The sequence below is a fragment of the Oxyura jamaicensis genome, chromosome 20, assembly GCF_011077185.1.
Source record: "Oxyura jamaicensis isolate SHBP4307 breed ruddy duck chromosome 20, BPBGC_Ojam_1.0, whole genome shotgun sequence".
Classification (NCBI taxonomy): domain Eukaryota; kingdom Metazoa; phylum Chordata; class Aves; order Anseriformes; family Anatidae; genus Oxyura; species Oxyura jamaicensis.
The window spans coordinates 14,235,820-14,259,774 of NC_048912.1; the positions used below are offsets into that span (position 1 = coordinate 14,235,820).

Consider the following 23,955-nt stretch of genomic DNA (forward strand, 5'->3'; position numbering starts at 1 on the left):
CGAGGCTCCGCTAGCGTGAGATAAAACAAAGAGCTGAAGAATCCGACTTTTCTCAGCTTGGCAAGGGCGAGCAGGAGGCATCTGAGCAGGCAAATGTTCATCAGGCGACGTGGGAACCACAGCATACACAAGAGCATACCGCTGAGGACAGGGCCCATATAACTTCTTTACGGAGCTCTAAATATAGTTAGATTTTGTGGGTGCCATAATCCATTTGAAAACACAAAGCCGTCTCCAAACATTAAAGGCTCTAAGATGGATGATCCCTTTTTTTTCTGAAAAAGAAAACCATCTAAAAGCTCGGGTAGCCTCTGCCCAAGGAATCCTCTTAGATGCGATGCTGCCACCTGAAAGGGGCAGGGGCAGCGCGCTGATCCCGACCAGCACAGAGCATTTAACTCCAGGGAGATGCTCCAAACGCTTCACAACTCAGGAGTTTCTCCAGCAAGAGCCGTGCCACTGCGGTTTCCCCAGGGCTGAGGAATTTAAATGCCATCTTGCAGGCAGCTTTCCCAAGCACTTCGCTGTGCTTCAGTGCCACAGAAGCTGGAACTGAACTGGAACTAAACTGGAACTCCATTTTCACCTCCCAGACAGGTGAAAGCCAGGCCCCATGTCCCAGCACTTCCACAGATGACGTTATGGAAGAAAGGTGAAAGGCACGTGAGAGGCACAAGGACTTGAACACGCTGAAGACTGCTGATTTATTTCTCCTGCAGTTTTTGGCTCCTGAAACCCTGGTCTAGCCACATCCCCCTCCCACACGCCCACCCTCTCCTCTCCAACACAGACTGACGTCTCCATCCCACTCCCCAGCCTCACCCCACGCTCAGGGCCGATGCCAGTGATGGCGCGGAATCCCTCAGCAAGTCCCTCAGCCCTAACATCTCTCACTCACCTTCGGGAAGCCACAAGCCCACGGGACATCCACGATCTACACCCTTCTTCAAGAAAATGCAGCTTCTCACCCGTTCATCAGCCACTCAAGAGAAAGGACAAGAGTTCACAGGATTCCTATGATAAATCCAGAAGACAGGCTCCTGCTCCAAGGCCAAACATTTCTGCTTCGGTGTTAAGACGCAGACCTTTCACGCGCACCGTTGCTTTTGGCAGGAGGATGCGGCACAACTTGGTGCAACCACCCCTGGGAGAAATGTTCCCAAGTGGTGAGAGCCTGGCAAGTTCAAAGCTTTCAGCTATCAGAGCCTCTCTTCCCAGTCAGAGTACAAAGGCGAGACCACAGTCAAAGAGAACGTAAGGAAACAAAGCACAAGCCATGTTTTATACAGATTTTCCAGACAAATAAGGTGGTTTTTTCCTCTAGCTCATTACATACTGCACACACACAGACCTGGATACTTCTAAATCCCAATACGCACGGCATTACACCTTCTAGTTCAACGAACGATCACAAGTCAGGCAGGTTCGTCAGGTCAAAGTAACACAGGTTGCAAGTACAGAGAATTGAAGACAACTTTCAAAGGGTCCCAAACGCCAAGATCTCGCTCTGATCAGTCTGCTCTTCGCCATCTGCACCTGAGGACAGCCTTCCCAAACACCCACTGATGGCACTGTACAGGTGCACGGTCCCTCCACGGCTCTAACAAAAGGTTTTTCCTCTAAAAGGGCCTGCAGGGGTTGCCGGCTTTCGCCTTATTACTTTAAAATACCGCTGTGCTTCATGCGATCGGGCACCTACGAGAATAAGGTCATACTATGTACACTTAAAAAAATTAAGGAAAGTCTCTAAAAATATGCTCTGGAATCTCACAAAATGCTCCATCTGCTCAGGTTTGAGGAATACTCGAGTTGTGTTGCAGCTTGCCTGGAGGAGATCAAGTCAGACCAGACCTTTGGCCAAAAAAGGGATTTTTTTTAAAAAAAGGCTCACCCCAGCCATTCCCCTCAGCTGCCCAGCTCCCCCCCCCCCAGCAGAGCCCTGCCCCATCTCTGAGGACATTCAAACAGCAACACAACAGATGCTGGCAGAGAAATTGCATCAGGTGGGCCAAACACTGAAGGAACCGCACAAAGGACAAGGGCAGGAGGGGCGTTCGTGCCGCAGAGGAATCCAGAGCAACTGCTAACATCAGAAACCACGCGAGCGCTGATTAAGGCTCGTATTTACAGAGGGGATTCAGGCATCAAAATGAAAATGCCAACACAGCCTGAGAGAACCGCTCGGCTCCCCTGCAATTACACCAGCAGCAACATTCAGAGGGGAATGAGATGCACTTGTGCTGCAGAAGCTGATTACGGCATTGTGTGAGCCTAGAGCACTATCACCAGGAAAAGGAGGAGGACCCAGCTTTGCTTTTTGGAAGAAAGATCTGTCATATTGCCACCCATCTCCCGTCCTCTGAAATCTGCCACTCTGCGGGCAAACGATCTGAAAGCAGGCAGGCAGACAGGCCCGACAGAGATGACTGATCCAGCTGAAGGCAGCGCGCCCTAGAACGTGTTTTTAAGCTTGGCTGCCACAAGCACAAGAATCTCTCCGATCTTCTTCTGCCAGTTTGCTATGTCCTTGGAGACGTCACACCAGAGCTCTCCGTGGCGGGGTTCAGCGTTCTCGCAGCGCTTCCTTACCTCTTCTTGTTGTTCCTGTGAGGAAGAGAAGCAACAGTTTGCAGGTCTCTTAATGCCCTGGTTTGTTCCAGCAGAGAGTCAAGTGTTCAATAGTCCCCTCCCTAATTCAAACACTCATCCAAAGCCTCCCCCCCACCTCCCTTAAAGGGGGTTTGGAAGCCGGGGTTAAAATTCTCCTGCCTCGCTGAACGAACTGGCCTGATTACAGTCGAGCAAGTTTTGGATACACCAAAGGAACTGCAGCAGAAGCTTCCTTTGTGTTACCACCTGCATGAGACAGGTCAAGCGAGAGGTCTTTCTGAAGTCAGAAGATAAACACTCCCATCACGTCAGCGATATCAGGCAGTAAAAAACACCCTCAGAGATTAGGACAGCTTGTTCCTACAGCCGTGTCCACGTGCAACCTGCACTTGACACTTGTGCAGACATGGGACGAGTTACACACATCCAGCACCACGATTACAGGAAAGCCTCCGAGGAAGCTCGCGTTTTACAGAAGCAAGATTGATTTCAGAGCTTTATTTGCACAAACTAGCATGACTGTGGATGGCAAAGCAACCTGAAAGACAGCTCTGCTAACGACGGTGTCTTTTAAAAAGCACCACACATGCCTGTTCATGCTCACTCAAGACCAGGCGGGACAGCCTTAGCTTCCTCTTCTGGAAGCCAGACAGGGAGCAGCAGCGGTGCGCGTGGCCCCGTGCTGCAGCAGCTCCCAGGACAAAGCAACCACCAGCACCACGGGACTCCTGCTGCCTTCCCCCTGCTCCCCGTGCCCAGCTGTGCGCTCACCTCCGTGCCATGCTGAAGCTCAAATTTGTAAAAGAAAGCCCAGGCGTCTCCCAGGTCAGAATCTATCTTCACAGTTCGGTGGAACCACTCTCGGGCCTTGGTTATTTTACGCTCGCTCCAGAACAACCTGTTGAGAAAAGCAGAGGGAAGGGAGAACCTCTTCAGAGGAACACAAGCACTCCAACCTCAAGGCTCTACAGATATTTCGTTTCTTTGTTCTCCCAGGAAGGAAACACCAGGTTCCGCAGTCACCTGCACACTGCACTTGCCCCAGGAACGGAAGAGACACAAGAGGACTGGAAAGAACACCCAGGGCTTCCTCCTCACTCCCCCCACACTGTGACAGGTAAAGACAGTCCCAGCTAAGGGAAGAGAGAGGCTCTCGGAGAGGGGGAGGATTACTCTGAGCTCCATCTCTGCTAACTCGTTTGCTTAATTTTGCTGTTCCAGACATAGTGTAGAAAGGGACAGGATCACATCCCTCCTTCTATTTCCCCTCCCCCAGTCTTTTATTATTTCAAGTTCATTTTAGCACCTAGCAATTAACATCCGAACAGCTGCAAACGAGAAGCACTGGAGCCATGACCGCACGTGGGCACAGGCTCAGGTACACTGATCTCGCTCCTTCCACCTGCACTTTACAAGGAAAGGCAGGCATGCAACGTCCCACACTCAAATCCCAGCCTGGCACTCAGCCTGACCGCTGCCATTTCAAAAAGGTACTTGTGAATTCTTAAATTTCGCCCCGGTAATCAACCAGCTGAATCAATAGTCTATTGGTTTCATTCCTTCGCATTAACGAGTTCATTTCAGCGAGTAAGGCCCTTATCAAATCAAACAGCCATCCCTCATAAAGAGCTTAGCCAGCCATAAAATTATACAGCTTATGTGATTGTTTTTAAGCCCTGTAATACCCTTGATTGTTCCGTGTTAAATAAACTGCGATTTAAAAGAGCACGAACAACGATAGCAGAGGCTAAACACCTGCAGGTAGTGGCCTTCTTCAGCAAGATTTAAAGCTTTCCACAGACGTGTGACAGGCCGTGGTACCACCGTACCTACACACAAGTCGTGATGGGAGGTGGAAGCTCTTTGTGTTGGGATTAGGGGCTAAACCGCCTGAGGCTGTACCAGAAGGGGCCTGGAAGCAGCTTCAATAAAGCAAAAAGTTAACGTTTTTCTCGCTTGCTGCAAAAGCAGGACAAGGCAGCTGTTATCTGGCAGAAGCCAGCGTTGCAGTCACTGGAGTGTGTCCTGCAGTTTTCTTTGGCCTATAAAAAAGAGTTGTGAAAGAATTGGGCAACTGTTTGGGCAACGTGCTTCCTGCGTTAACCTCTTCTGGTCTTCACAGAGGAAGAAAAGAAAGTTTGCTCCAATCGCTGCTGCTGCGGAGCCATCTACACATCAGGTCAGAAGGGATATGGTGAGGCTGTTCTAGTTAAGTTTTCCATCAGCGGCAGCCTCACAACTTGATTTAGCAAAGAAGACAATTCCTAGTGGATTATCTTCCTGTTCCAGAGAAGCAAACTACGGAGTGACTTGTAGTCTGCATTCCAGGAAGGGCCACAACTGAAGAAAAAACTGACATAGCAGAAATTCAGGAAGGGAGAGGACTAAAACAGCACAATCTAAGCTCAGGATTAAAAAAATCCAACACAATCTAGGAGAGGGAGAAAATATGAAGAACATAGCCGCATAAAACGCGAACAACCACCGGCAAAAATCATCCGTATTTTCAAAAATACTTAGAACACACCCTATAAAACCTAGCGGAAGCCTCGCTCATCTGAAAACATGTTAAAACTCCACTTCAGGGGAAACAAAGATGCAGTTTTCAGACTGCCAAAACCCAGCCCTGACGAAGGACTCCGTGTGAATGTATTACTGTCCGTGCTGCAGCCTCAGACCCACCAGAACAGCTGGAGGGCAGGCTGACATCCCCTGTTTTGAATCAAGGCAGAGCAGCAGATTTGCACAGTTACTAGGAGACAGCTCGAGAGCTGTTCCTTGCTTTGAGGCTCATTAAAAGTGCTGCAGCCAGCATCGTGTGGTCACGCTCAAGTGCGGTGTTTCATCACGGATGCAGCCACACACAGAAATGAGTATTTTTTTTTTTACTACATGAAGCGCAGGAACTCACTTGGCCACAGCCAACAGGACGTGCGGGTCGTGTTCACACTTCTTCAGAGCATCCACACTCTTGGTCTTCCGTTGCGGTCGCGCTTCAAGGAAAATTGCCTCTGACCACAGGATTCCTTAATCAAGTCAAGGAGGAAGATCGTTCAGTGGTATTTCAGGCTAAGCCTCCCCACCCTGCCAGCAGGCCAGCGCTCTCCAAAGCCAGCAGCACTACTGCCCCCGTCCTGGAAGTTAGCCCCACTCCTCCACCACACCCCAAATCACTTCCAGCACAGATTTCTTTCAGTACTCTGAAGTTTAGTTACGGGTCGCACCACACCGGACCTTCGGTTCGAGGTGTTTCTGTACCAGAACCCAGCTGCAGCTTCCACCCTCCCTGCGCTGGTGGGCACGAGACCAGAGCTTGTGCCTTTCCGAGGAGGCACCGTAAGCAGTGGAACAGGGGAGGGCAACTCAGCAGTAACCAAGGGAAAGGCTTCCCTTGGTCTCAACGGGTAGCTTCAGCAGCAGAAGTCCCAGAAGTGCACCGCTTGGAAGCGGTTCCAGGGGCGCCGAGGAGCGCCACAGCCTCACTGCTGCTGGCTCCCCGCACCTACGATGAAGGACACAGCAGGCCCAGGAAAGCTGGGTTGAATCCCTAGATCTTTTCATTGGCAAAAGCAAGAAAGGAAACACGCTCGGAGGAGCATGAAATCTTCAGCTTCTCACGTCAGCCAACCGTACCTGCTGATCACTTCAAAGCAAAGCCTGAAAGCTCGTGTCTGCCAGGACTCCATCAGAGTGCTCTCACTTCCCATAAACCGCACCACGGGAATTTATACAGACTTTGATGACTGCAGTGACAGACTGGAGCAGAGCTCTTCCCTTCTTACCTATTTCCTCTTTATACACAGGGTCAAACCATATTTTGTGGCTCTCTTTTCAGGCCTGCTGAGGACACAAACACCGCCGTATTTCGGTTTCCTCCTACGTGCCATCAGCTGTCAGGAACGGTAACCAACTCAGCAACCGAGGGACACAAGTCTCTGGTTTACGTGACTGTAGGTGTCCAATGAACTAATTCCTGCAGGCTTTTCATTTATTTATTTGTAGGGTTTTAAGATAAGGGTTGGAAGCTATTTTATTTATACAAAACCTGAGACCCTGCTGCCTATTTCCATAGCAACAGGCGGATGCTGTAAAAAGCCTGCGGTGGCAAACGCACACTAAGCATGAGGTCACTCACAAAACAAAGCGGGGCTCGTGTGGTAGCTTTATTGACCCACTTGCACAGCGAGCAGCTTGCAATGAGTTTATCGTGTCATAAAAGCCACTTCATTCCCATTATTTCCCCGGGGCTTCAGCAGCCACCAATTGAACACCTTCTAAAACCAAGCCCGAAGGCCAATAAAGAAGGCTTGCCCCGTGGTAGGCTACTGCTTTTTGTACTTACATGACATCTTCTCTCCAAAGATGTCAGCATGTTCAGATGATTAAGCCTTCTGCCTAATTCTGCCAAAAAACAGGGAAGCGTTCTGCACTTTCGCCTCCCATCCCAAGAGGCAAACGTTTCCACGGCTAGTTAGAACCGAGTGACTTATGTTATCTGACCTATCTGCCCTTTCTTAAATAGGTTAAAATATTGAAAAAGCAGGACTAAACATTTATGGTACGTGAGGCCCTAATCACGACTGACTGAAGTTGCTGTCAGGGCACGTTATTAAGCACAGGCCTGACTAGTAGTAAAACCAGGGTGGGCGAACCACCAACAGAAGTCTCCTCTGGCCAGCTACACTCCAACAAGACAGGGAAAAACCCATCCTTTTTCCACTGAACTCCCTAACTGCAAACTCTTGAGAGTCTTTCTTCAACTTTAAACCTTGGCAGATTTTTTTTTTACCAGCTTCAGAGAAAAGCCACCCAAGATACTTTACCAGGAAAGCTGGGAACAAGCCGTGGACCACAGACCCCAAGACATGAACACCAACCCACGGCCTCTCTGGTGAGACACCAGCAAGTAACCAGGATTACTCACAAAAACCCTCAACATCTCCTTCGCAGGATGACCGACACCTCTCCGCAACGCCGTTTTTTGAAACACGGCCAAAAAGGACATCTTAGCTGATAAAGGCTTATCTTTTTCCAAGCAAACAGAGCTGCGTTTAAGATAAAAACGAGATCCATCTCACCTGAATTGGGGCACTCTTGCAACGCCTTGGCCATCAGAGTATTTGCGATGTTCTTTAGCCCAGCTCTGTACTCCAGTCGCACGGACTCTAACCTGGGAAGAGACCCAGTGATGGTATTTATGGAAACATTCACTGCGTGGAAACCAACAGCAAATCACGTGGAAGTCACAAGAAACCACAAACATTCGGTCGTATTCTGAAGGCACACAGGTGACGGACATCTTCCCATCCCTCTCCATTTAAAAGCAAACGTAACCTTTATTTGCTAACGGCTTAGGTTAAAAGTTACATGAGAAAGTGACTGTAATAGAAACCAAAGACCCCCTGGCTGAGATGTAAAATGCCATCCTGAAGCGTGTATTGGCCTCGTGAGGACATGGATGGAATTTGGGCTACAACTCACCAGAGATCTGGATTCTTTGGATTCTTCAGGCGAGACTTTTCCAAGATGGCTCTTGCTCTGGTCAACTGCCCCACCTTCTCCTCCAGCCTGGACAGCAAAAGCCACAGGGGTATGGAATGGGGACACTTTTTCAACTGTTTAAAATAACAAAAAGCACATTATGTACATTTGAAAACATATTACAATCCCTATAGAAACCGACTTCCTTCCTTACATCCTCCTGGGGATTTCAGGAGTGAAATAAAGCTGACTACATCGCTCAAATTTCTTCTAGCTAATCTTACAGCACTGAACGGTACAGAAAATTAGTTTCTCCTATACCTACGACAGCCAGATAACAGCACATCAGCTAGGACCGAGCTATCTCAGCAGCAAAAGAAGAAGAATACACTTCCCTTAACAGCACACCTACAGTCTGTGCTCTGTCTGGAGATGGAGGGCTCTAATACATAACCAAATCACAGAGCATGCAGGAAACACACTGCCTTTGAAGCCGGGGAAGTCATTAACTCGCTTCCACATTACTTTCATGGCTGATGAGTTTCAGGAGCGTTCATACACGAGGACACCAATTACCATTTAAAAGAGACGAGTGCTCTGCAGCCCACCTCCTCTTACAGCGTGTATCTAAGCTCATTAGCAAGCTTTTCTATTAGGAGTTCTACTGTTATTCCTTACAGGTCTTAGAATTACTGTGCAGTGACTTTTTCCATACGAGTGAGTAGTCAAGCATACAGCAAACTCTCTCAAGCAAGAAAGCGAACATGGGAAGTGGGTAGGGAGTTTTTGCTGCTTCTTTCAAGACCCTAGGATTTTTCTGTTACTGTTTTAACCAAGAACAGGGAGAGAACTGAAGTCACCTTTTCAGTTAATCTGGGCTGAAGCCCTTCAAATCCAAGTGGAGGGACAGACATCTGTCCATGCCAGAAGCACAAAGCAATTACATCTTACCCCTTGATTATAAGCCTCCCGTGCTTTCTCTACCAGCTCCTTTTGTTCTTCAATTTGTCCTTTCATCATCCACAGTTTGGGGAAGTCCTCGTAGTGTTTCAGGGCTTCCTCACAGAGCTCCTGGGCTGCAGCAATGTTTCCGAGCACCCATTCTAACTTCACAGACTTCATGAAGACCTGAGAAAAAAAGCACAGCCATTTATCACTAGCAGCCATTGAAGAAACGTTACTGCCAACAATATTATTCTGGCAACGCAGAATATTGTGGGCTCCCATATTCACACATTCATTAGTATGTTACTCATTAGCTACACTTTGGAGTAAAAAAAAGTCAGGGTTAAGTTGCAGGAACAGAGAGCAATGAGAAAGGTAAAACACCAGTATCAAGGGAATTGGGACAGCGATCAACCTCTTCCTCAACAATGAGAAGGCTGACGCAGAGCATAGCTTCAGGAGCAAAACCAGTAACAAAACTGAGCCTACTTCATCTGCACAGAATGATCTCCTCACATCCAAGCTACCAAGGGCACGTAATTCCTCGTTATGGCTTTAAGCTGCAAGTCCTGCTAATTGCACACCGGTAAATGTGTGTTTCTGCCCCCCAACACCTTCCTTTTTGCTTACAGCTGTTAGAAATACAATACAGACTGAGGGCCATTTAGCTGCTCTTTAATCCCTGTCCTCCCAGTTCCCAAACTCCCCCCATGACTTTGCAAAAGAGGAAAGAGTTTCCAACCCCAGCTGGACAGAAGCTCCCTGATGGACAAAGAAGGAAGAGGCCAGCCTAAAAGATCTCGAATGAATTACAAATCGGGGGCAAGGGGAATCTCCTTTTCCACATAAGGAACCACATCTTTTCTCTTACTTTGAAAAATTAAAATGGTTCTGTACACACAGCTAAAAACTGACAAAGTTTATCATACCAGAAGTAAGGGAAGAGATAAACCCAAGTGTGTAACTTTAAACAAACTTGCCTGGTGCCGTCTTTAGCACTGCAAGCGTGAGTCTGTGAAAGTATTTTCTCTCCCTTTTCCAAGACACGCTTTTATGCAACAGGAACGTTATACAAACAGCTGTAAACTGGGAATTTCCTGACTTTTGCCATTTGTGTAGAAAAAAAAACGAAACCCTTCACTTGATCTTAGCCTTTTTTCCCATCATGCCCCCATTTTGTGTCGCAATTCACTGGAGAAGCGCTACAGTGCCTGCAAAAGGCAATGGCAGGGAGCCATCTGGTCAATCACTAAGGCCGCAGAACTAAAGGAACTTCTCCTTCCGACTCAACTCCCCCATGGGCACGAGAAGCCTCAGTCTCCCCACCCTTCACACATCCTTACCCTTGCAGTGGGGGCACTGCTGCGAGCTTTTGCCAGCAGCCTCCTCGCTCTTTCATATTCATTGTTTTCTGACTCGAGCTTCACGGCAGCCAGCCAGATCTCCTCGCTGTTGGGGTTGGCCTGCAAGAACATAAAATGACAGACAAATGCATACAGTGAATCAACAGCAGATTTAATCCTTCATTTGATCCAGATTAAAATTGAAATCAGAGCTTTGTCAATCCACACTAGGATATATTTTTTTTCCCAGTTCAAGCTCCTCCCAGTCTTCTTTGACCTTTGAAGTTCACAGAAATTCTACAAAACAGATGCGCAACACAAAGATACGTGCCGGTTGAGAAGTCGGACACTTCTCAATTGTTGCAAACCATTACTGCTTGATCTTCTGAACTTCCACTTTAAATACTAGAAGAAATCACAGGGTCTGTCACAGCGAGACCCTCGCTTTATTATGCCTGAACAAAAAACCCGGAGGTCGGATTCCCAGCTGAAGTCTGTGTACAACGCTCCTCCAACACAAGTCATCTCGGTGACAACCACGTCAAGAAGTCTTCAGGATACCAACAAAAAGTGCCACAAACATGTCTAGGAAGTAACTCACTTCTACCTCCCTGCTCAGAAGCTGTTATTTGCTTTTTTTGTTTCTTTTTTTTTTTTACTGACAATTAGCTTTCGGGGCTTTGTTCCCAGTATACCACTCTGCCTGTCTTCTAGCATCCACGGATTCCCTTCATTTTGCAGTGGATTAGTGGGTTTGGTCAAAGCCATCGTTAATACAGCAACCTCATTAATTAGGGCAGATGACTACCCAGTACAGGAGGATTCTGATCCATGACTGGGATGGGTGGGAACCGTGATAGTAACATTAGTGTTTTATGAACTCACAGCTTGGTGGGGAATACTGGAAGAGCAGTAACACGGCCTGGTTTCCAGCTTGCTGCTATCTTACAGGACAACGCTTTGCCACGTAAAACTATCAAAGAACAGTGCAAGACCCCTCATATTGAAAGAGAGCAGAAATCAGGGGAGTGGTGACAGAAAAAAGTCTACTCCGTTCTCTTCAGCAGTCACAGCGAACATCACACGTGTAACATACCCACCTGGAAAGCCAGGGCCAGAATGCTTCTGGCTGCTGGCACGTCTCCCGCCAGCCACTTCGACTTGGCTCCCATGAGCCAGAGCACTTCTGCTTTGGGACAGTGAGCAACGGCTCTCTGCAAAAGAGCCTCCAAGGATTCTCTGAGACAAGAAAGAGCAAGTTACAATCACTCGAAATATTGCCAGAGGCGAGCTCTCACACACCATTTCCACTATCACTCAGTGCTATAAATATTGTTGCAAAGTCCAACATCGTAAACCTTGATAAGTTGTTTCATTAACAAGGAAAGGGTGAGGTCTTTTTTCACAAGGGTTCTGAAATCAGCGCTCCACAAACGGCTCATTGTTCAGACATCTTTGTTTGATAGCTTTTGCGGTAAGACTCCGTGCATAAACAACTCATCTGGCCTGGAAAGAGCCAGTCTTCTAAACAAACCTTAGCAGAAACCAAGACAGGAAGTTTTTCAGAATTATTACATGAAGCTGGCTTGATCTTATTGTTTTTTTTTTTTCCTCCTCCAGAAAATGGACTTCAGGTAGAATAAGTTGCTTAAAAGGAAGCCACCACCGGGAAAACACGGGAGAACAACATCAAAAGCAGACACACTTGACCCAAAAAAAGCCTTGAACGATGTGGAACTCAGCATCCGCAGCCACTTCCACACAATAAGCTTTGCTAAGACTAACTCCACATCTGTAGGTGGTCTATTACAGAGACTGTTTTATTGTAAATTTTGGGGCAAAAAACGCTTTAAATGTGTAGTACTTTATGAATAATCAAAATAAGAGGCCCAGGCCGTGACAGTATAACGCCCATCTTAGTTCAGATTCTGATACACATTCACAGTGTAAGCAGGAGGTGCTCAGACAGCCTCAGTGCTGAAGTAATTTACCTACAGAAATGGAACGAAACACGCTGCATAACACGCTGTATTTCTAGGTGACTTGTCATTCTATATTCCCAATTTTTTCAGAAATACCTTCTCAAAGATGATTATCCCTACCTCACCTATTCACAGCTATTTTTACTAAGTAATACGTTTTGTCAGAGAACTTTTCATTATCTTACGAAGAAAATAAAGATTATCTGAGCACAACAAAGAAGGTCAGAGCGGCAAACGATGCCGTTGAGCTTTCACCAGCTGAACTCACTCCGTTTGGGGAAGACTACGCTTTATTGCTGACCTCGTGGCTCTTCCACCTCCCTGGTCTAGCAGGCTGTATTAAGGAGCCACACGAAGAGGGTACACATACCTTGTTCCATGGTTCTTTTCGAAGTACGCCGCTCTCAGCCACACGCTCTTCTTGCTTGGGAAAACTTGCAAGGCATACGCGTAAATTGCTCGGGCACACTCCAGAGCGTTATGAGCAACACACTAAGGAGAAACAGACCGGAATTAAGCCAGCTTAGGGTTGCGCTGAAGTCAAGGGCAAGAAAGAATGACACAATTCATAATTCAATACAGAACTCAGTGAGTAACGCATGAATTGGGTCACTCTGTATAACAGAGCAGTTACTATCAGCTCTTTAAAGGGAGGCAGGGAGGAATTTTTAAGCATTCCTCTATCAGTGCACAAGCATCACTGGCCTTCCAGAGGGACTGATGCTCAGAGGCCAGCCTGAAAAGTTAGCAAGTCTTTGTAAAGGCTTTCGTATTCACACTTTGCTTTTTACATGATAAACTATAAGCACGTTAGCAGGGCTACCTACTGCTGTAAACCCAGCTCAAGGTCACTGAAATGGGTGTTTCCTCATGCTGAAATAAAATTTAGTTTGTAGCGCATGTTTAATGGCCAAGTGCAGGCAGATAACGTGTGAGCCACATCCACTTTCACTGATTAAAATATCCTGATTTCCCTGGTTCCAGTTCCATTTTCCCCAGTTAAAAAAACAGTATCCCAGCTGGACATACGCTGTCTGCATCTTCCATCCAGGTATGTTTCCGATCTTCTTCCTCAATCCCAATCCCAATCACAGCTCGCATGATTGCCTGGCACGTGGCCACGCTTCCGGCTTTATCACATTCCTCCGCATCCTAGAGACAAGGACAACAGCCTGCTCACTTTGAGAATCAGCACAGTAAGTTAGATTCTGCAGCAGCAATTCCTCGGGCACAAACACGGGGACGCTGCGGGTCACTGTGCATTACAAGGATCTTATTACTCAAACAGATCTTGACACCAGTGAGACTACACCCCCAAGGAATGCACTACAGCTGTGCACAGAATCAATCAGAGGAGAGAGAGTGTGACAACGCGTGACCTCTCCAGGCTGTAAGGTCTCCTCTTCCCGCTGCGCTGACTTCCCCTGGGTTGGGCCAAGCAGAGACTTGGCCAATAAAAAAATGCAAGAATTCAAGACGAGCGAATTGTAGCATCAAAGCTGCTGAGCTTCTTTCAGCTTTGAATTTAAGGCTAAGCAAGAACTGCTCTTAAACGCACTCTCAACCACTGTTAAGTTACAGCTGCAAAGGCTGTGTCATTAGAGTACATATAGAACAGTGTCTGACATAAAGCTTGCAGAAGGCTTTGCATGACTTGCTTAAACTTGTTAAACAGATCTCTGATCAGATAACAGAAATGGAACTGTTCTAGTACCGAAAAGGAACTCGAGAAGACAGATGCAGAGGGTTTTTTTTAAAAAAAAAAAAAACAGAAGTTGAAATTAACCTTTAATTGTAAAAAAGAAAGTTAAAATTCATTTAGATGTTAACAAGGATATCCGTTTAATATTAAATGCCTTGTTCATTACCAATACCCTCTTAAGCACTGTGCCAAGAACATTTTGCTGCCTTGACCCACTGTAAATTATTTCAGTAGTAAATTGTTTTAAAAGGCTTATGTTTAAATATAGTAGCAGTACATATTCAGGAGGAAAAGAGTTATTTTAACCTGAACAAGAGTTATTTTAACCTGAACATCAAGTGATTTAAATGGCAACAGCCTTTGAAGTGTCTTACTAACTCAGGAAACTCAAGCACCAAAGCTTTCAAAGGCAGACCAAAAGACTGAAAAGCCATACAGCTTCTTGCTGCTTTTCTAGTACAGAAGGTCAAAAATAGGCTGATGTGTAACTGCGATGAACCTGCAGAGGTCACGTTTTGTAAACATTACCATGTAACACGGTTCCGTGTGTCAGCTGTGAGTACTTCACACAGCCTCAGGAGGCAGTGTGAGCCAATAAAGGACGGAGAGTATTTCCTATCTGCTGCACACTCAATGTTTGTATTGACTTCTTACAGCACCCAACAGACTTAACTGGCAAACAGGTACCTTTTAAGCCAAAAAAGACACATGCAAAAAATATACAAATAATTCCCTGGAGGTTTAAGGCCTCCATCCTACCTGAGGCAGCAGCTGCTTCAACTTGAAGCTGGTTATTTTCCAAGAGAGAAGTAAACCAGGTATTCCTCAGCTCAACACATGTAATGACACCCCAGGGCACCGCTTAAATCTGCTCTTGGCCCTCCTCAGTGTTTTAGTCTCACCTCTTGCATTTTCACAGGGCTCTGTGCTGATAAGCCTAGTGCAGAATAGCTCAGTCCCACAGTACCTAGCACCAGCAGCCTTCAAAACAGAACTTGAAGGGTTCACCTGGGTCGCTAACCAAGAGAAGCCAATACCTGTATCCATTGCTCTCTGTTGATTTCCACCCCGTTAGCCCTAAGAGATGTGATGGCTCTGTCGATGATTTTCTCCACCATCTGGGTGTTTCCATTGGCTTCTTCCAATTTGGCAGCAGTAATCCAAATGTGACGATCTGTTGGAATATTCTCACGGGCTTTGTTAAGGACTTTACGAGCATTCTCATATGTCTCCAGTCTCGCCAGCGCAAGCCACAGCTGCAGAGCAACAGAAGATGTATTTTAGCTTAGAACGAGGAGATGACAGTGTCAGCCCTAAGAGATAAGCAGCTCCATTCTGTTTGCTACTAGTTGGCAATTGTCCTCACGTAGCATAAGCAGGCTGCAGAATACCAAAGCAGAAATAGTAAAACCAGAGTCTACGACTGTCCTTAGAGCTAAATCCTAATCATCTCAAGGTATCATCTTCATTTGTCAGGCTGCTGCACGCACCCCTTGGTTCAACATCTCAGGAACAAGCAACTTTGTCTTAGATTCCCCATATGCTTGTTTTCACAATTGTCAAGGCACTAAACACGAATGTAAACACGGCTAATTGGCCACTGCAGGCACAGCAGCACGCTGGCATAACTAATACAAAAATTACGCAGGAAAATGAGGCATGTAACAACTACCAGACAATTAAGTCTGGGGAAAAAAAAATAGTTCTCTACTCATCACATCCTTCATAAAAGGCCTAGAGGGGAACTAGTGCACTTACCTGCCTTTTGTTGTCAAAGCTCTACTGCTAACCTACAGCAGAGTGTAGGAGGTTGCTTTATTTTCCCTTTTTTAAAAACAAAAAACAAAAACATAAAACTTACTTCAACACTAGTTGGGCAGCATTCCACAGCTCGACTCAGCATGATCCTGGCATCCTCAGGTTCTTCTAACTCCACAGCTGCCTTCCACAAACGCACTGAATTTGGAACATGCTCAAGGGCTAGAGAGGCAAAAACAATTATGTAAATCATGATAAAGAAGTTCCCCAAAGAGAAATATTGTTGTCAGAGATATGTTAAAGGCCTTGTCTTATTACAGATGAAATTTCCTGAAAGAACAGAGGGAACTATCCTTACGCTAGCTCTTGCTTCAACGATGAGAACTTAAAATCAGAAAATAAAAAAAACTACTTAATTATAATTGGAAACAGGTTTTGGGAAGCCAGGGGCTTTTCTCATTACAAGCTGTAATTGCTTCCTCTTCAGGAAAACACCTAGCTGAACAAAGCCTCAACTCTCAGCACAGTCAAAAGGGTTTCTGCATTCTGATAAACGTTCCAATATATTGTCTTAATACATACCCTGCTGGTAGAAAACCTTGAATATACAAGGGTTAAGTCTACATTACTCTAATAAAGAATTTCACACTCTTTAGGATTTCTATGCCTCATTAAATTGCATTAAGACAAACGCTTTGCAAACAGGGCTCATCTGACAAAACCAGAAAGCCCTTATTTTCACTGAATTTTTTACCCACGAGTGTACCTTCAAAACTAATGAGAAGCTATTTTTTTTTCTTACTTCTACTACTGAGAAGCTAATTGTTGTTTTAAAAAAACCCTTTTGTCACTACAGCTTAGAAAACCATACACAGTACAGGTTTCATTGCCTCCACGGTGATTTTACATAAACGTAGTAGCAGAGGACTGAACACATCCTTTATCAATAACGAAAGTATAATCACAGGACCACAGAAACAGGAGAAGATGCATCTAAAAGTACTTTGGAACTTGCCAGGCTTCCGGGCAAAGCTGTTTCTTTAAACACGCCTGCAAAGGCTGAGGCACACTGCTGAGCATGAACTTCAGAGCACATTGGAGCTCTACAGAAATGCAGAGAGCATTTACAAGTAGTGTGCGCCGAGCATCTGGGCATTAACCATTCCTCCTGGAGTCTACAGCAGCAGGAGATTTTTCTGAAGCATTTTAAGTGAATAATATCAGTGTGCAAGAGCTGAAAGCACTGCTCAGCAAGACAGAGCCTGTTTTCGTAGATAGAGCGTTCGATTTTTATACCTCAAGATGTATTTTAAACACTCAGCTTGCTGTCTCTGTAGCCAGAGAGAGGCTTTAAGAACTCCAGACGTTGTGCTAGATGGCAGAAATGCACATGGCCAACAGACAGGAGAGGGAAATGCAATATGAGAGATCACACTTCAGTGACATTACCTGGCAGTCAGTGTTTTATGTTTTGGGGCACATACTGGGTTAACCTGCCACTTGTGTTATGACTATACACCCAAACAGTTCCAAGCACTGTTACTGGTGTTCCCCGGGAAGTGCAGGAGCACTGTGAAGCTGGCTGCTAACATGCAGAGAGTGGAAACAGCACGGTAAATCATATTCTGCTCCACTAACAGCTTTGTATCAGGGATTAAGTAGGTGGTTCCACAAACCAGAGAAAGACACAACGCTGAAAACAAACGCACAGCCTCAGGACTAATGCACAAGTCTTTTCTTTCACACCTGATGCCTTCCTACCTGAGCTGGACTCAGAAATCTAGTTGTGCTCATGCAGAAGTGTTTTCCTGTGAAGCATCTGTTACCGTTCTTGCAGAAGAACGAGGTGTCGCAGGAGCAATGCTCCGGAGAACACTGCGCTGCTTGGCCGATGAGAATAAAACTACCAAAGAGTAAATATTTGAACTCCCACAACTTCAGCCCCAGCAATCTTGAAGTGCCTTTCATCCACGCGTTGTCACCCGCAGTAAGAGAGCATTTCACACCGAGATGCCATTTGCGTGCAGTAGTAAGAAGGAAGCAATTTACTCCCTTTGAAGCCAAGTTATTTAATACTGTAGACTGCATCGCAGAGATTAAACATATTAATTCCAGACCCTTGTCCCTGTCTGGATTGAAGTCAGGAGATGTAATTGATACAGTTGAATACTTGTGAAGGATCTAATCTCTGCTGAGACAGGCACATCAGTCCAAGTAATCAACTGATACTGTGAGCCTGCAAGGAAAACCCGGGCCCAGGAAAACACGGACTGCTGTTAGGAGAGAACAGGTTTGCGAAAAGATGGCGATTCCACAGAAGACGGAAACTTCCAAGTTCAATGCAATGAAGATGTAAGGTTTTGGGTAAGCACCACAGAGAAAAGCTGTCAAGAACACAGAAATTGCTACACTACAGCAAATCCCAAGGCTCACCAGGCTCAATGATATGAGATCCCCAAGGCCTTTAAAGCTCCTCCACCAAATATCACCGTGGTCCCTAACAGGTTATAGACGAGCCAGAGCTCATATATAAAGTCTGACATCTTTTTTTTTTAAAACATATCACAAGAAGATTGTTAAAGCACCCTTTTCCCCTCAGAGCATGTTTTTTTGAATTGCTTCCATCTACCTCTCCAACCTTGACCAAGATGGAATTGTTTTCAGTAAGATGTCATTTTGCAATTGCTCAGCGGGAGCAGCTTTCTGCTGGGGGCTGTTTTACGCGTACTGGCAGCTCTCCACTCTGACTCAACGGCAGCGTGTTCCAGCGTTGAGGCATACATTATTAACAACTGTATTTTCACCAAGGAGGAAAAAAAATAAAAGCATCTTTTTAAAAAAAAAAAACTTATGGACATATCTTGAACAATTTACAAGACAATGCAGAGGGACTCGAAGACTTTGTTCCCCGGCGCTGCAGAAGCTCTCACCTTTCCTAAGAACGCGCTTCTTTGCCCGGATATCTGTCTCCAGCTCTGCTGCTCTTATATAGATCCGGACGGACTGCGGGAGGTGGCGGACAGCTTGGGCCACAACGGCCTTGGCTGTATCCCCAGGCTGAAGCCGAGCAGCTTCTAACCAAACATCTTCACTCTGTCAGAAAAAAAGTCTGCCTTTATATCAAAACAAGTAGTGTGAGAACCTAAAACCAGAGCTTTTAGCTAAATGTGTTTTTAACATTGCAGATAGAGAAGCAGTATCGGACTGTAGCTGATAGGAGCTTGACAGACAGACGCTGCTGCTTGTCACCACCACCTTTTCCTACTGTCCTGCAAGGACCAGCGGAGAAGCAAAGCAATTCTGACCTTGGGGCACATCTCTGTTCCTTTCATGATAAGGTTCCGAGCCACCTGCAGTTTGCCAGTGACTTCCTCCAGTCGGGCTGACGCTATCCAAGCTGGTGGATGATGAGGGTTGGTCTCTCGTACAGATTTCAGGAGCAAACGAGCCTTTTTAATATCGCTAATGAAGGGGAAAGACAGGTAGAAGCTGTCAGCGTGCTAGCAGACAATTCTCCTGAATCTGTAAGTACAGTCAGTTCTTCTCAGCCACATTCAGACACACAACACCTGTGACCTCAAACATTTCCATACCGGTAACAAACTAAATGCTACCAAAACAAGCTTACTAACAGACATTAACACACAACATTGTTGTGAGAATTGGTTTAGTATTTAAATATGTTTATATATCGTTGTATTTTAAGGAATTACAGAGGGGCATTTAAATTGGAAGCTAATAACCCACAGCATTGATTTAGGTCAGGTCTTATGATCAAGATTTGCACATCGTGTTTTGAGTTACGTGGCAATCCTTTATGACACATGGCTTCGGAGGTGACCAGTCAAGCCTAAACCAGCACTACACAGGTACAATTACTTCCCGGCTGGCAGGCAGCTGCCTGCTACCATCACTGGCATACAGTCCGGGGACAGAACAGAACCAATCCCCGCAATTAATTCATCCAGGTCAGATGCTAAACACACCAGTTGGGAGAATGTTCTGGATCTCAAGTTAAAAGAATTCATCCCCCAAACTCACCTACCATCTTCTACAAACTAAACATTCTACAAGCCACCCACTCAGGCAGATTTCCATTTATATGCACAGCCCTTAAGAGGCTAAACCAGCCAACCCTTAAACTTACTTGATATCTCCTCCGTGTGTGGGAATCATGGAATTCAGGTCTGTCAGATATCCTTTGGGATCCACCACAGTCTGGCCACTCACGGAGTCTGACACCTGGGAAAGCGAAGCCAGCAGTACTGAAATGAGCGCTCACAGCCCCACAACCTGCCTGCATGAGGCACTGCTGCTACACAAAAAGTCTTCAGATGTTTATCTGTTACCAAGACCGAGGAAGAAGGAAAAGACAAGTCCTTCCCTTCCTGATTAGTTTTTGTCCCCACTTCTAAAACACACGACTTTACAGTTAAAAACTCAGTACCACTGCAGAGCCAGAAAGCAAGCGGCTCGGCTTCCAGCCACCACAAGGTCTCGCAGCTCAGACAGCTCAAGTCCATCCTTTTTAGTTTGAACCAGATTTGGATGGGAAAAATCAATGAAAAGGAATGGAAGTCAATGACACAAAGGTAGTATTTCTCAGCTTTCTGTCCTGAATAAATCCCGAGGAGATGTCTTCCCTGACAAAGCTATCGGCATGATTTGTCTGAAGTCGACCTCTGGTGTACCAGTGCAGTTCGTTTTCCCATCGCGATGAAGATTTCCAGTGACAAACTGTTATTGCTCAGGAAACTCTGTTAGCGTAGAGAGCACGAGATTGGGAAAGGAGGAGTGAAAAATTCTTTCGAGTCGCAGCTAAGCTGTGTCTCCTATCTAACACCCAAGAGAATGAAAGACTTTCCTAAAACCAGGTGTTAAATAGCAGCACACCACCAACTCCAGGTACACCTGTGGCAGATCCCACCTTCCAACGTGCTTACCTGGCTTAGCCTCATATCCATCAGGGTGTTCCTGGCTTGGCCGATCTTCCTCATATCCAATTCACCTGTCCCAGGTGTCATTAAGCCTGGTGTCATCCCTCCTGGGTACGGAGTATTCAAGCCCCCTGGATAGGGGGTATTCAATCCACCAAATTGCTGAAAACAAGAGTGAGAGGAACATATTCCTAAGAACCTGTTGAGATTTCTAGAAGAATTCCGGCTGTATATTGACTTTCTTTTCTGTTCCATATTCGCAAGATGTTAATGTAACAGAAAAGGACATTTTTTAAGCTCACCAAAGCTCATTCTCACCATTCTACATACAGAGAAGAGCAAAAAACACTTTTTTTCCCACTTTTAACACAAAAAACAGACTTCCCCATCCATCCTCAGGCTTTGTCTGGCAACGGGTATGCACTGAAAGATTCCAGCAAGGTCAGGAATTTAAGGTCCTTTGACGGATTTGCAAACTACAGCAAGATTTGTACTCAGGAATCTTTTTTTTCCTCCATATCCCACTAATGAACGCACAGATTAACCCTCGTGTCTACTTAATTAAGAACAGGTCAGATCATCAGGCCACACTCACCGTCTGGCGTGGGTCAACAGTGGTGTGATTCTCCCCCGACTGTAAATGTTTTGCGAAGAAGCTGTCGGGTACGGGAGTCAGCTTCTCATAACGAGGATTCCTCTGACGCTTGTTCCTGGCATCGCCAACCTCTGGAATGCTCAGCCACTCTTCTTCTGTGACCTCCGCTAGCTTCCGCTACCCAAACACGAGTTATCATGAGTTATTTGAGAAATGTGATCCTTTAAGCTACTCACAGTCCTTAACTGATTTAATTCAGCTTGAATTCTTTCAAGGAAAAAAAGACTGAGAGGTCAAAGATCAGATTTTTTTTCCCCTAATCCAATGTAAGAAAAGAACTAAAAGCGTTTAATTACAATTTGGTTTTAGTCCAGACCGAGATTCCAAACCAATTTTGTTCTTAAACCCAGAGCTACAAACACGCAGGTTAATCTCAGCGTCTGCAGCACCGTTTTATGCGCGATCACTAAACAATAACCCGAACGATCCATTCTATTTAACAGCAGATTTAGTCAGCAGATCCAGTTACACCATCTGACCGCGCAACTCTGACTGAAAACTACCCTGGGGAGCGTTCCAAGCCTACAACAGCTTCTGCCCCACCAGCTACCAGCTTTATTCTCCTGTTTTTTTCCCCCCACAGAGAGTATTTGTGCGATAACACAGATTTTGAGCAAATAAATGCAATCGCGCGCCCACCTCCCACAAAGCAGAGAGAAAAGTCACACCGGTGACAACATTTTGTCCTTACTTTCAAGTCGGAGAACTGCTGCTGAATTTTGGGTCGTTCCATACGGTATTTTTCGATTTCCTCTTTCTCCCGTTGTTCCCTTTGAGGAAGGAGGACTGAGGTTATGCTCAAAGCAACACCGGGCAAGGCGTTAAGCATGACAGAAAATGGGGTTTGATCAGAAGGCATCCAAAATATTTTTTCCAGAGGGAAACTCTGGAACACGAATGGGGAAACATCCCATGGCAGCGTTGGATTAACCCTACCTTCTCTCCTTCCTCCGTTCATCCATCCTTTTATCCAAAGCTGCATAAATAGCATCTGCTTCCTCGTCGTCCTTCTCATAGGGACCGCTTGAGAACAGGCTCCCAGCATAGCCGTTGAACTAAGAACGTGAAGGGAGAAATAAAAAGGAGGAAAAAAAGGGAAAAAAGCAGAACGCTCAGCTTCAAGCTCCTGTTACACACCCAGCACAGCCCGCTGCCACCCAGGGAAACAAAGCAGGTGAGTCTTAATCTTGCACCAGACTAACACAGCCCTTAATTAAAAGCAGCTTTCTTCTGCCACCCCTTCTATTTTCCCAAAACAAAAAATGCTTCAAAATTGCTTCTAATAAGCGATAAACAGGTTCCCAAATACGCATAATCACAAGAGCTTTGATTGCACTTGTGCAGGAGAATATAAAAAATACATCCCACAAAGTGCTTCAGCTAATAATCTATTTATGGGCCTCTTCCCAGGACGCTCAGTGCTGTGTACGGATCATTAAACCACGACAGCTGGACCAAGGCCAGAACAAGAAGTCTGGGAGCACCACGCCACGTCTCAATAAAAATAAATAAAAAAAAAGGAGCATTGTTGGCAGGCTACAGGAAAGCCCGGCCCCGCAGCCTCAGCTAACGGAGGGTTTTATGATCAGGGAACGGGGAGCTACGGGACTTCTACTTGGGGTACAGCATCTCCAGGACGCTCGCCATCCCATCACCTCATCGTAATTGGTGTCGTTCAAGTCCTCGTCGTCATCATCAGCCGTCTGGTTCTTCTTCATCTGGTCCCCGACCGTCCTTTTCCCCGGGGGCGCATGGCGGTCATCCACGGGGTCGTTGGCGTCGCGAGCGGGGCCAATGTCGGAGCGGGTGGTGAAGCCGGTGGCCCTGTGGAGACAAAGACGGGGCAGGGAGTGAGTGCGTCACAGCCCCAGCACTACACGGGGACGGTGCCACGGCCGGTACCGACCCCGGCCACCGCCACCGGTATCCCCGGTGCGGGGAGGGCACCGGCAGCACCCCCCAAACACACACCCGCGGGGTGATTTCCCTGCAGGACTTGGGGCTTGTGGGGCTCACGGCTCTGCCCCCACCCGGTACCGAGCGGGGCACAGCGAAAGGGAGGCCTCGGAGGCTGCACGGTGCTGGGGCACGGATAGAACAGGGTGACCGAGGACCGGGTGGGATTAGCGGGGGTCCCAGCCTCTCACGCAGCCGGTCTGGGTGTCCCCGGGAGGAAAGCCCCGGCCCCACAGGGCCCTCACGGCCGGGCTGAGCGGGGCAGGCCGCAGACCCGGCCACGAGGAGTACCGGGCCCGGTACCGGGGAGGGTGGGGAGCAGGGCCCGGCGCAGCGCCTCACCCGCGGCCCAGCCCCGGCACGTAGCCGAGGGGCGCGGGCATGCCCAGGAACGGCTTCTTCTTCTTGTTCATCGCGGCGGCGGGGAGAGACGACAACAGCAGCGGCGGCGGCGGCGGCGGAAGCGGTTACCCGGCGGGCAGCGCGGCACTTCCGGTTCCGGGAGGGGCGGGGAGGGGCGGGGCCTCCCCGGTGCGGCGGCGGGACCGGGAGGGGAGGGGGGAGCGGGGGGGAGGAGGAGGGGGGG

At 46.9% G+C, this 23,955-nt stretch overlaps 1 protein-coding gene across 1 annotated transcript; it reads right to left on the reverse strand.

Moving 5' to 3' along the window:
* Window positions 1-1,255: 1,255 nt before the first annotated feature.
* Window positions 1,256-23,876, reverse strand: PRPF6 (pre-mRNA processing factor 6). Its single transcript, XM_035343559.1, has 21 exons — window positions 23,712-23,876; window positions 23,069-23,237; window positions 22,350-22,468; window positions 22,105-22,183; window positions 21,354-21,530; window positions 20,765-20,920; window positions 19,969-20,063; window positions 19,127-19,283; window positions 18,752-18,914; window positions 15,925-16,043; window positions 15,101-15,319; window positions 13,391-13,513; window positions 12,732-12,853; window positions 11,480-11,618; window positions 10,380-10,499; window positions 9,043-9,219; window positions 8,092-8,225; window positions 7,689-7,780; window positions 5,522-5,636; window positions 3,382-3,508; window positions 1,256-2,604 (listed from the first exon to the last, which is right to left on the reverse strand). Exons 1-21 carry the CDS (start codon window positions 23,780-23,782, stop codon window positions 2,452-2,454), a joined length of 2,826 nt encoding a protein of 941 aa, XP_035199450.1. The 5' UTR covers window positions 23,783-23,876; the 3' UTR covers window positions 1,256-2,451.
* Window positions 23,877-23,955: the final 79 nt, after the last annotated feature.